The 13230-nt window shown below is 44.9% G+C and overlaps 2 protein-coding genes across 2 annotated transcripts in view; one reads left to right on the top strand and one right to left on the bottom strand.

Moving 5' to 3' along the window:
- Positions 1-13230, bottom strand: part of ift74 (intraflagellar transport 74) — a 105843-nt gene that overhangs the window by 58266 nt on the left and 34347 nt on the right. Inside the window, exons 8-10 of the mRNA XM_072517475.1 lie at positions 10162-10300; positions 5921-5983; positions 1629-1772 (exon numbers count right to left, since the gene is read on the bottom strand). Of these exons, the coding sequence (XP_072373576.1) occupies positions 1629-1772; positions 5921-5983; positions 10162-10300 (346 nt within the window). The remainder of the gene's footprint in view (positions 1-1628; positions 1773-5920; positions 5984-10161; positions 10301-13230) is intronic.
- Positions 1-13230, top strand: part of LOC140429913 (leucine-rich repeat-containing protein 19-like) — a 44124-nt gene that overhangs the window by 8825 nt on the left and 22069 nt on the right. The gene's annotated exons all lie outside the window — the stretch shown is intronic.

Below are 13230 nucleotides of genomic sequence, written 5' to 3'. Positions count from 1 at the left end.
GGAAGAAAAAGAGTGCCCCCATGGCACAAGCCCGCCCGCAGATCGGTGGGCTCCGATCGCAGGCCAGGCCACCATGGGGACACCCCCCAGGACCCCGGAAACTAGTTCAGACAACAGATTTCCTTCGCTGAAGGACATTCGCGAACCAGATGGGTTTTTACGACAATTGACAATGGTTTCATGGTCACCTTTAGACTCATAAACCCAGGTTTTTATCGAATTCAAATTTTACCACATACCATAGCAGGATTCGAACCCGGGTCCCCAGAGCATGATTCTGGGTCTCTGGACTACTAGTTGAATGAAAATACCACTGTGCCATTGCCTCCCCAACTCTTAGTTGCGCAATTTTCCATAAGCTAGTACTGTAGAAGAGTGATGGGTAGCACAGGTGAAATTTTCACGATGAGCACATGTACTGAAACTCATCAGACTCTAAAGTACGAAGATAAAAGCCAATTACCACGGAAGCTGGAATCTGAAACAAAAGCAGAAAATACTGGACAATCTCAGCAGGTCTGACAGCATCTGTGGAGAGAGAATGAAGCTAACGTTAAGAGTCACCCAGGCTCGAAACTTTCACTCCCTTCTCTCTCCACAGATGCCGTCAGACCTCCAAAGTGCAGCAATTTTATATCCAGAATATGCAGGAATCAATCCACGGCCAAGCAAGAGCTCTCAGTAACTGGGATCTCTGAATCTTGTTGGATGTACATCTTCCCATCCCAATCTCCTTCAGTTCTCCCTGATGTCCTGGCCAATATTTATCCCCCATTCCACACCACCATAACTGTATGTCTGGTCATCATCCCATTGGTGTCTGTGGGATCTTACTCTTGTCACAATTCCTACATTACAACACTTTAAAATAACTTCATTGGCTGTAGAGCGCTTTGGGACATCATGAGGTTGTGAAAGGTGCTATACAAATGAAACTCTTCCCATTAGATACTTACAACTGCTATCAGTATAACGTTCCTTCCTTTAGCTTGATGGCTTAGACAGTTTGCTACTCGAAGATCAGCCAACAGGAAATGTGCTTTAGTAAGGGAGCGGCTGACTTGGATAATATTTCCTACCCACCCTGTGGAACTGCAGTGCCAAAGCCAAATAATCTAATGAGCACACTAGAGTTCAAATGATCGCTAAGACTGGCTTGAATTCAGTTTCCTTAGCCAAGTATTCCACAAACTTCTGCTGTTGCACTAGTCAGGAACTAAATGTTTTATTGCGATGATTATTTTTCTAAAAAATCAAGAAATACAATGCACGTATGGGTAGTAGCAATTGAACTTCCGAAACACCATTTTGGAGCTCAGGGCATTGTTCACAGCATAATGTAAAAAGCGTAGCAAATCAAAGTATACCAAATAGGAGAATAATTGATCTTATCCAGTTATGCAGAAGTTACCAACCTGAACATAAATCAAACTTTCAATACAGTGCATATAAATTTTAAAATAAAATTCAGATGTGAGCATCACTGGCAAGACTGCCAATCTCAAGTTGCCTTGAGAAGGTGGTAGCACGCCTTCTATTCAAATCGTTGCAGTTCTTTGTAGCGGTTTGATAAAAGTACATTGCCAGCTCGGTCACTTGGGAGGAAGTTAAGAGACCGGTTTCCTCACCTGTTTTAGGAGCCGCTCCCTCTCCTCCTGTGGCGATCCCATACTCTTATCCTCTGCAACCATCTGACTGCGGTGAGTTTCCAGCTCATGCAGCTTTTCATACAGCACCACAGCTTCTTGCTTCACCTGGGAATGTGCTATTTCCTGTGAAAATCCACACAGTTTGAATCTTATGCACTACCTTACATCACTTCTTTCTCACTTTACAATTAATGTTGGAAAAGTGTAATAATGACAGCAAGTGTAGAATTAGAATAGGTGTCAAGCTTGTCCACGTGCATTCGCACAAATAAAAATGTTTGGCCATTACAATTGCGATCTGGATAGTCCCTTGCTAACATACAAAAAAGTTTATTTACTTAAAAATGAGCTTACAATGTTCCTTGCAATCTCCTGCTGCCCAACAATATCAATCACCTTTATGGTGTCTGCTGCTCAACAGAAATATTTTAGGTTACTTAAATTTGAGATGTGGTCAGTATTCAGCTTATTTAATGCAATAATTCAGTGAATCTGAATTACAGCCTTTAGCTTGGTTTCTGCTAATGTTCAGAATCCCGACTCTTGCAGTTGGCAAGTCAATCAGAGATGCCAGATTGTATTACGGTTTGATAGTTATTAATAGTTATTAATACTGTGGCTACCAGGGTAGGTCAAAGGCTAGGAATCCTACAGCGAGTAACTCAACTCCTGACCCCCCAAAGCCTGTTCACCATCAACCAGGCACAAGTCAGGAGTGTAATGGAATACTCTCCACTTGCCTGGATGAGTTCAGCTCAAATAACACTCAAGAAGCTCGACACCATCCAGGACAAAGCAGTCCACTTGATTGCTCCCCCTTCCACAAACATTCAAACCCTCCACCACCGTTGCACAGTGGCAGCCGTGTGTACCATCTACAAGGTGCACTGCAGTAACTCACCAAGGTTCCTTAGACAGCACCTTCCAAACCCACGACCATCTAGAAGGACAAGAGCAGCAAATAATTGGGAACCCCACCACCTGGAGGTCCCCCCTCCAAGTCACTCACAACCCTGACTTGGGAATATATTTGCGTTCTTTCACTGTCGCTGGGGCAAAATGCCGTAACAGCACTGAGAGTGGACCTACACCTCAGGGACTGGAGCGGTTCAAGGCAGCAGCTCACACCACCTTCTGAAGGGCAACTAGGATGGGCAATAAATGCTGGCCCAACCCAGTGACGCCCACATCCTGCAAATGAATAAAAAGCTCACTTTACAACAATTTCAGTTTATAGATAAAATTGCATTTAATACTATTGCTGTTACAAAGGGGAAGGAAAATGTTTCTTACTATTCCACTTTTTTGGTGAGGCAGTGCTATGTACTACCCCGGGAACAGGTGTGAATGGGCAGCAGCCTTCACTACGACAAGCCACTAAAACTGCAAGAGCTCTTGATGAACATTCTCACAAAGGTAGATCTTTCTGTGAGTAACTGTAGAATATCCTCATTGCACTCCCAGACATGTGGCATCAAGAGTTGGACATGTAAGTGAAGTATAACCACAAGCTACATCACTATATGGTCCATAAATTTAAGATAGTTACTAATACACTTAGGGATTAAGGAATAGCTTCTTTACACAGAGTGTTTAGAATGCGGAACTCACTATCATTGGGTGAATGCCATTGATGCCTTAAGGGGAATCCAGATAAACACATGAGGGAGAAAGGAATAGAAGGATATGTTGATGGGGATAGACATAGAGGAGTGGGAAGAGGCTTTCATGGGGCATAAACACCAGCATGGGCCAGTTAGGCCAAATGGTCTGTTTCGGAGCTGCCCAGTCCATCACACGAACCTGCCTCCCATCCATTGACTCCATCTACACCTCCCGCTGCCTGGGGAAAGCGGGCAGCATAATCAAAGATCCCTCCCACCCGGCTTACTCACTCTTCCAACTTCATCCGTCGGGCAGGAGATACAGAAGTCTGAGAACACGCACGAACAGACTCAAAAACAGCTTCTTCCCCGCTGTTACCAGACTCCTAAACGACCCTCTTTTGGACTGACCTCATTAACACTACACCCTGTATGCTTCACCCGATGCCGGTGCTTATGTAGTTACATTGTATACCTTGTGTTGCCCTATAATGTATTTTCTTTTATTTCCTTTTCTTTTCATGTACTTAATGATCTGTTGTGCTGTTCGCAGAAAAATACTTTTCACTGTACCTTGGTACACGTGACAATAAATAAATCCAATCCAATCCAAATACATTGCCGCTAAATTATTTAGTGATTATGTTGCAGCTCAGAAGGTGTTGCACCGCTGCATAATTTACAAGTTTAAAAGGACTTTTTTCCACTTGCGCCCTTGCCACATTCTGCACTTCGGACATATATAGCCGGGATTCTCCTTTTCGGGGACTAAGTCCCCACGCCAGTGGGAAAACCGGCACCAACCACTCCGGCGTCAACAGCCCCCCGAACGCAAGGAATTCTCCGCACTTCCGGGGGCTAGGTGGACACCGGAGGGGTTGGTGCCGCGCCTGTTGGCGCCGAAGGGACTACGCGTGTTCGCGCATGCAAGGGCTGGCATGATCTCGCGCATGCGCGGAACCGCCGCTGTGTTTTGACGCATGCACAGGGGTTCTCTTCTCCGTGCCGGCCATAGCGGAGACCTACACCGGCCGGCGCTGAAGGAAGTAGTGCTCCCATGGCACAGGCCCACTTGTAAATCGGTGGGCCCTGATCGCGGGTCTGGCCACCATGGGGGACCCCTGGATCCCGCCGCGCCCCCCCCCCCCCCCCCCCGAGGACCACCCCAGCCGACTTACCTGCCAGGTCCTGCCGTGTGGGATCATGCGTAACCCACGCCGGTGGGACTGGCCAGAAACGGACGGCTGCTCGGCCCATTGGGGCCCGGAGAATTGCCGGGTGGGCCGCTGCCAATGGCCCCCGACTGGCGTGGCGTGGCGTGAACCCCGACACGCCCAAAAAACGGCGGCGGAGAATACGGTAGCCGGCGTCGGGGCGTGATTCCCCCCCCCCCCCCGGGGATTCTCCGACCCGGCAGGGGGTTGGAGAATCCCACTGATAAACTTGTTGAATGATCAAGTTTCACAATTGATTTTCCGAAGAGATAATCAGACTAATGAGACATGATAACTGGAACTAAAAGAATGGCGTAAGTGTTACTAAGTGTTAACTTATCACATTGATTATTACACCGCTATACTCTTGCTTTTGCATTATGTCCAGAATTCAAACAGATGAAGGGCAGAATATCTTGCACAAAGCTGAATTTTGGTAGTTTGCTGAACCACTGCATTCATTTGGTATCAAAGTTGGACATTTGTATCCGCCAGGACAAAACTTCTCCAATTCTGGCCTTTTGAGCAATCCAATTTTAATCAGTCTACCATTGGCGGCCGTGCCTTCTGCTACCCAGGCTCTAAGCTCGGGAATTCCCTCACTCCACTTCTCTTTCCTCCTTTATGTTATTCCCTAAAATTTACCTCCTTTACCAAGTTTCTGACCATCTGACCTCGTATCACATGGTTCGGTATCAAATTCTGCTTTATAATGCTCCTGTGAAGTGTCCGGAGGTGAATTTATATGGCGCCTTTAACACAATCAGGCAGATTTGTTGTTGCAATTCCCAGATTCTGAAATTATCTGAACTTTTAGCAAAGAGTTAACCAGCTGATATTACAGGTAACTCTGAACATATGCCAATGGGCATTCCTGGATGCTGGTCAAAAGGAACTGATGACCTTTAAAGTCCAATGCTAGCTGAGTATTGCCACAACACTTGGCTGTTACTGAATTTTGAATCCATTCAAATTTGAATTTTGAGTGGTTGATCGATATTCAGGCTCAAGGTAGATGGCAACCATTGACAGACAGACTCAATAGTAATATCAGGTGATCAAATCTGAAAACAATTCAGATCGAGTAACAATTAAAAAAGAATTTTCATTCTTTGAAAGCCATTATGTTGAAAATCCAGCTAACTACAAGAATACCCACCATTATTTCCATTGCTACAAGTCGTACGCATTTATTACAGAAATGAAATTTCGTAAAAAGTATGGTGCTAGTTAAATAAGAGGGCAGTGATATATGTTCTGCAAGACTAATTGCTTTGTAATTAGTGAAATCTATTTACCAGGATATTGGAAAATCAGAATATAACACTTTTGTTTTCTTAAGGCCAACTCTGATGTTACAACTTGAAAAATTCCAAACCAAAATAGCCCTTTGAATAGTCACTGAATAGTTAAATCAAATACAAATAGAGATGGAAATGTTCAGAACTCTTACAGCCCCTAGGGTTTCCTTCTTCGTGTTTAATATATCCAGCTCTTGCTGTCGAGCATCCAACTCCTGAAAACACACAAGGGAAAGGTTTTAACGTAAGATTAAATAGTACCTTCATCAATCTAAACAACCAGCATTGGTCAAACACTGGGCAGACATTAAAGGTTTCGATATGACTCTGAGGAATACAGAACATTTCTGTGGTAGAATAAAATCATTCCGTAATGTGATTAAGAATATTTGCTACTTCTCCCAAACTGAAAATTTTAGAAATTGTAAAACTCTTATTTGAAGCCGTTTTACTGTAGCATCTACAAATCGACTGGAAAAAGGGTTGCTCCACAGAAGCAAAGGTGAGAAGTTATCAAAGTAAAATTCAGCGAGTATTTCAGGTCCCTTTGAGCAGGTTGTTCACACTTTCATGGGTTCTTCACACTAACTGCGTTACCAATTCCCACCACTGGCATGGTGGGGAGGTTTGTGTGCTCCAAAGGTCCCTTGAATGGTAACGTCAGGAGCCCCTTTCTCCTGGTGGGGCTACCAGCGGTGGCAATATTGGGGGGAAGTGCCAGACAAAGTGGGGTTTAAAATCTCCTCAACGGCAGAACAGGCAAAGGGAGGACTGTGCATCTCACTGGCAGCAAAGAGTAAAAACGGCTGCAGTGCCAAGGAGGTCCCAGCCATCCCGGTACAACATGTCATTGAAATCTGTCCGCTAACCCATCAGGTCCTTGGTGAGACCACACCTGGAGTATTGCATGCAGTTTTGGCCTCCATACTTAAGAAAGGATATGCTTGCCATAGAGGGAGTGCAGTGGAAGTTCACTCTGAAATTGGGATTGACGGGACTCCAATGAGGGGAGATTGGTTCGATTGGGCCTGTATTCGGTCGAATTTAGGAGGAGGTGTATAAAATTCTCACAGGGCTGGACAAGCCAGATGCAGGGTGCATGTTTTCCCTGGCTGAGGAATCTAGAACCAGGGGACTGAGTCTTAGTATGCCGGCTAGACCATTTAGGACTGAGAGGAGGAAAGATTTCCTCACTGAAAAAGTAGTGAACCTTTAGAATTCTCTACCACAGAATGCTGTTTGAGGCCAAGCCGCTGAATGCATTCAAGAAACAGATAGATTTGTAAAAATATTTTAATGGCTTCAAGGGGTATGGAGAGAAAGCAGGAATATGGCATTGAGATAGAGGTCCAGCCATAACCATATTGAGTGGTTGAGCAGACTTGGAGGGCAGAATAGCCTCCTCCTGCTCCTAGTTTCTATAATCGTGTGGGTATGATGATGGCCCAAATTCCCCATGTTAAACAAAATCACATGCAAGCTTCTACCAAGGTCCATTTGCTAAGCTCTATGGCGATGGAGAATGTTGATGAAGGCAGGACTGTGTACCTGGAAGTCCTGAGTCAAAAATCTGCAGACAGGTGACAGATTCATGAAGAACACTGGACACTTGTGTCGAGAAAGAGGTGTCTTTGGGAAACGGCACCTGTGACTGAACAGGTCTCTGCAGGATACCGTCTTTTCACTCCAAAAGAGGAGGGTGCTAAAAAAAAAAAGGGTCCTTAAAATAGGCTGCCCCCTCTTTTCTTCGTTGGGGAATCACACCCTGCGGGATCATTAACTTTGGGGTTGAAGGAAGAAAACTTTGAATTTTGAAACTTGGAATATCAGAATACTCATGGATAATCTCAAGTGTGCAATACCAAAATAATCATATATCGTGAAATATCGAGATTTCAAACTGACATCGCCGCCCTTGGTGAGACCTGCCTTCTTTGGGAGGGGCAGTTGCAGGAACAAGCAGTGCTCATGGATTTTACTTTGCCATTCAGAACAGGATCTTGGATGCACACTCAGAATTTCCATAATTGTGTAAACAAAAGGCTCATGTACCAGTGGTATGCACCAAATCTCAAATTGTTTTCTCCATCGGAATCGATCTCCTGCTTTACGTGCAACAGGGCCCCACTGCCTTAGAGCCTCCTTTCCTTTACAACCTTCCATGAATAATTCGCGTTCCAAATGCATTTTTTTTTTGCAAATATGTGCATTTTATTCCTTTCAGACCACACAGAACTTCTTCCATCTTTCCAATTCTGTTCAGTCCCCTACGTCTCCTGAACCTCTCTTATGCTAACTTGGTTGAGCCAAGTTCCTTCCTACTCCAACTCAATTATCTTTAAAGTAGGTGCAATTATATTTAAAGTAGTCATAATCTCATCCAGGGCGCAGAGACCTCCAGTCTGTGGCCAACGTACTGGCCGTCAATCATCCTGTCACAATAGTTAAATGTCTTCCCTGTTTTCTAACAATAAAACCAACATTGGACTGTCAGTAAGTGAAGCTCTGCAGATGCGCTGAATTGTATTTTTCTCCTTTAACGAGTCACAGGGAGTAGGCAGTATAAGAATAATAACAGGCCCACATGGTCAAAGCAGTTATCGTGCCTAAAATGGTGCCTGCAATATAATTACACCCTTCCACTGTGTGTATGCAAAAGGTCTAAGATACTATAAGCACTCCTGAACATATGTATCAGGCATTTACCCAAAGCATATTCTATTATTACAATTTTCCGTCAACTCCAGTGTATAATGTAACAAGCCTATTGTTTGTTCTGGCTGAAATTTCAATTTTCAGATTCTGGATTCTATGGTATACGCTAAAGCACAAAGTTTGTAACCATTTCGGCAACTAGCTAAACAGGAAAGGTTTATTACAAACAAAACAGGAAAACATTATTGAAACTTCATCCTGTGCAGGCTAGCCAGACATCCCTTTTGAGTGTAGCAATCGGAGGCCAAGAAACAGTTTTATGCTTTTCTGACCAACACAGACAATAACATTACGAGTTTTGTGGACTCAAGTAAATGTAAATAACTAAGCCTTTTCAGTTACATTTGCACATGGTCTCCTTCAGTCAGCCTTGACTACAGTTAGTTTGATATCCAAGAAAGTGACATCAATAAAGTTTCCTGTGAACTAAACTGACGAACAACACCAATGAGGGCTGCTCCTGCTTGGGGTACTTCACTTGAAAAGGAATTCTTAGAGTGCAGTTTCCTTTAACCTTCTTGCTCTGAATTGCACTGCAGAGATTTTACAGGGTTCCAGAATTCTTGTACATGTGTTGTAGCTGCCAGCGAAGGCGATCTCACTCCAGAAAGCTTTCCATACCTAAATACATGACGTGGAGATGCTGGCGTTGGACTGGGGTGAGCACAGTAAGATGTCTTACAACACCGGGTTAAAGTCCAACAGGTTTGTTTCGATATCACTTATTTTCGGAGCACTGCTCCTTCCTCAGGTGGACACAGCAGTTTCACCCAAGGAAGGAGCAGTGCTCCGAAAGCTAGTGATTCGAAACAAACCTGTTGGACTTTAACCTGGTGTTGTAAGACTTCTTACTAAATACATGACAGTAGCCTCGAGTGAACAAATTAAAGGGACTCAGGAAAAAAAAAGGAGGCAGTGAATTAGTGTTCTGTACCACAGCAAAAGGGAACTTCAGGATCCGGAACACAGGATTTTACCGTAACACCCATTGGTATAGTAGTGGAGGGTGAGGTAACAAAATTATAAAATTCAAAACGTGTGTTTTCCGGGATCCTCATATTGTTGGACAATTTGTACACTGTAACTGACACTCTGCTTAAAAGAAAAATCAGAGAGAATGTGTCAGGAGTGCTAAGCCAGAGGATTGGCATCAAGTTGGAAGGAAAAGCCAGTTCAAAAGCATGAATGGAAGGCATTTCCAAAACTAGCCCAAGTGCAAGAGCTGTTATGTTTTTATCCATGTAAACGTATCAGAATTTATCCCCACATCATCTTTACAGAAAGAGAGCAAGCATTAGGTAAGAAATAGAGGTTAACATTCAAGCAAAAGAGTGTTTGAACATTCACTGAATTCGGATTGGAGTCTGTAATGTTAGATACCGTTCAACCCTGTAATAAGTGAAAGCTTAAAGTTGCATTTTATTATCACGATACTTTTGCTCTCTTTCCTTTACTAGTGCTGATGCAAGGTGGATTTTACACTTGTAGAGAGAGGATACTGCAGGAGACTCAAATGATAATTGTACCAAAGTCAGAATTGTACAGTAGTGTCTCCCAGTTAATTCACTGATGAGATGCATCTCCATGTTGTCTTAATCTTGGCCAAAACTTTCAAATTTTCTCAGACTCCTATATTTTGAACTTCAGGTCATCACTTGCTTCAGGAAAAAGCACCAACCTGCAACAAACGTTCATTAATTGCTTTCATTTTCATATATCTGGCTTGTTTGTCTTCTGCCATGTTTTTGATGATGGTATCTGCCGCTTGCTTTTCTCGTTCAATTTCCTCATCGATAACTCGAATGAGGTCTTCTTTCCTGTAACCAAGAGAAGTTCACAAAACCTTAATCTTTCAGTATATTTTAAAGCAACAATCTTAAAATGGACTTCTAACTTGCAAAGAAGAAACTATTATTCAAATGGCTGCCAGTTTGGAGAAATACAACAAAAATAAATTGCACTGCTTTGTAGATTTTGTGAGGATTTTCATAGAATCGTAGACTTGACAGTGCAGAAGGAGGCCATTTGGCCCATCAAGTCTGCATGGCCCTTGGAAAGAGCACACTACTTAAGAGCACCCACGCCTCCACCCTATCCCCGTAACCCAGTAACCCCACCTAACCTTTTGGACACTAAGGGTCAATTTAGCACGGCCAATCCACCTAATCTGCACATCTTTGGGCTGTGGGAGGAAACCGGAGCATCTGGAGGAAACGCACACAGATACGGTGGGAAAGTGCGACTCCACACAGGCAGTCATCCAAGGCCAGAATTGAACCCGGGTCCATAGACCTGTGAAACAGCAGTGTTAACCACTGTGCCACCGTGCCGCCCTTAAAATATATTTCCATTTCTTTTAGATTGTGAAAATGGGATACTCATGTTTGTGGATATTTACAAGTATGTAGTCAATGCTATTTTTAGTTAACCCGAGAATATGCGGCAACATGAGAGGGACCTCATTTAGTCTACCTATGCCTCTTTCGAATGGCTGACATGAGACTGACCAGCTTCAGACACGGATTCCCAGCAAAGTTCCGACAGGAATAAGGCCAGGATCTGTGAATGACTTCATTCAGCCTCTTCGTCTTTGGCAGTCTCTCGGGATCGAGGATGATTTGTTTCCACTCAGGTTCAATGGCTTCTGAAATGGCTGTTAAGTCCATATCAGCCTCTGCCATGTGCAGGGCAGGAGGTGCCTGAAGGGTCAGGGACATGAGGTGTTTGGAGGTTTCTGCACTCTCTCCAGTCCTCGACTTTACCTCCACACGATTCGGATGCAGTATCTCAATGTGTTCAGTGCCTTCCTGAATGAACCTTCTCTATTTTGGTCGACCAGAAGCCAGGGTCTCCAGACATTGGCAGGAATGTTTGATCTTTTTAGCGATGCTTTGAGGAAGTCCCTAAAGTGTTTCCGCTGTCCTCCAGAGGCTCCTGCTATGACGGAGTTCCAAGGAACAGATGCTTGGGGAGTTTGGTGTTAGGCGTACAAACAACAAGCCCTGCCCAGCAGAGCAGGTTTGAGTGATAAGCACCTCAATGCTGGGCATGTTCACTTGGGAGAGGATGCTGCTGTTGGGCCACCTTTCCTGCCATCCGGTTTAGAGGATCTTGCAAAGGTACCACTGCAGTGCTTTGAGGTGCTTAATGTCAGCTGCCCAAGTTTCCAAAGTATATAGGAACTTGCTGCCTGGTGAACTATTACCCTGGTCTCGGTCCCAAAATTCCACTTTTTCCAATCAGTCACAGAAATCATAGAATTTACAGTGCAGAAGGAGACCATTCAGCCCATCGAGTCTGCACCGGCTCTTTGAAAGAGCACCCTACCCAAGCCCACACCTCCACCCTATCCTCATAACCCAGTAGCCCCACCCAACACTAAGGGCAATTTTGAACACTAAGGGCAATTTAGCATGGCCAATCCACCTAATCTGCACATCTTTGGACTGTGGGAGGAAACCGGAGCACCCAGAGGAAACCCACGCACACACGGGGAGAACGTGCAGACTCCGCACAGACAGTGACCCAAGCCGGGAATCGAACCTGGGATCCTGGAGCTGTGAAGCAATTGTGCTAACCACCATGCTACCCATGGCATGTAGGAGGCGTAGATGAATTTTGTCGACTGTCTGCCTTCATCAGGGGAGGCTCCAACATAAGGAAAACGGTTCACATTTTCCAGGATCTTGCCAATAGCCTTAATCAATGGCTGGGTTGGTTGGGGGGGTGGGGGGATAGGAGGGAAGAAGTATTGTGCTCTGGGAGTTGGTTAGAAGACGACCTTGGTTTTCCAGGTGTTTGCTGAAAGTCCATTTTCTTGCAGGCTTCGATAATGATCTGGAGCTCACGTTCTCTATGAGTGCACACACATCTGCATACTGAAACTCAATGACTGAGATGGTATGGTTTGGGACTGACGGTGGGATAGGTTGAACAGTTTCCTATCTGTTCTGTAGATTATCTCCATGTAGGAGAGTAATTTGCTGGAAGTGAGGTGCAGCATTGCAGCAAGGAAATGGTAGAAGAGGGTCGGTGCAAGGATACAACATTTTTTGACCTTGAAGGAGGTGGTGGTGGAATCTATGGAATCCTGACAGAGCAGAAGGAGCCTATGCGACCCATAGAGTCTGCACCAACCATCTGAAAGAGCACCCTAACCTAGGCACACTCCTGCGCCCTATCCCTGTAACCCCACCTAACCGTTGGACACTAAGGGGCAATTTAGCATGACCAATCCACCTAACCTTCACATTTTTGGACTGTGGGACAGTCCATTCAATTGACAGAGCACACAACGAAACCCACGTAGACACGGGGGGAACATACAAACTCCAAACATACAGGCACCGAAGGTCGGAATCAAACCTGGGTTCTTGGTGCTGCGAGGCAGCAGTGCTAATCACTGAGCTACCGTGCTCCTTATAGAAGGAGGCCATTCAGCCATCAAGTCTGCACTGGCGATCCAAAAGAGTACCGTACTTGTGCCTGCTCCCCCGCCACAACCCCAATACGCCACCTAAACTTTGGACACCCACGGCAATTTAGCATGGCCAATCCACCTAAGCTGCAGATCTTTGGACTGTGGGAGGAAATCGGAGCACCCGGAGGAAACCCACGCAGACACGGGGAGAACATGCAAACTCCGCACCGTCGGCCAACCAAAGTCAGAATTGAACCCGAGTCCCTGGGGTTGTGAGGCAGCAGTGCTAAACACTGTGCCACCGTGTCGCCCCCGAGTTGCAGTAAC

This window comes from Scyliorhinus torazame, chromosome 9, assembly GCF_047496885.1.
Source record: "Scyliorhinus torazame isolate Kashiwa2021f chromosome 9, sScyTor2.1, whole genome shotgun sequence".
Taxonomy (NCBI): domain Eukaryota; kingdom Metazoa; phylum Chordata; class Chondrichthyes; order Carcharhiniformes; family Scyliorhinidae; genus Scyliorhinus; species Scyliorhinus torazame.
This window is presented reverse-complemented; position numbering and strand designations above follow the sequence as displayed.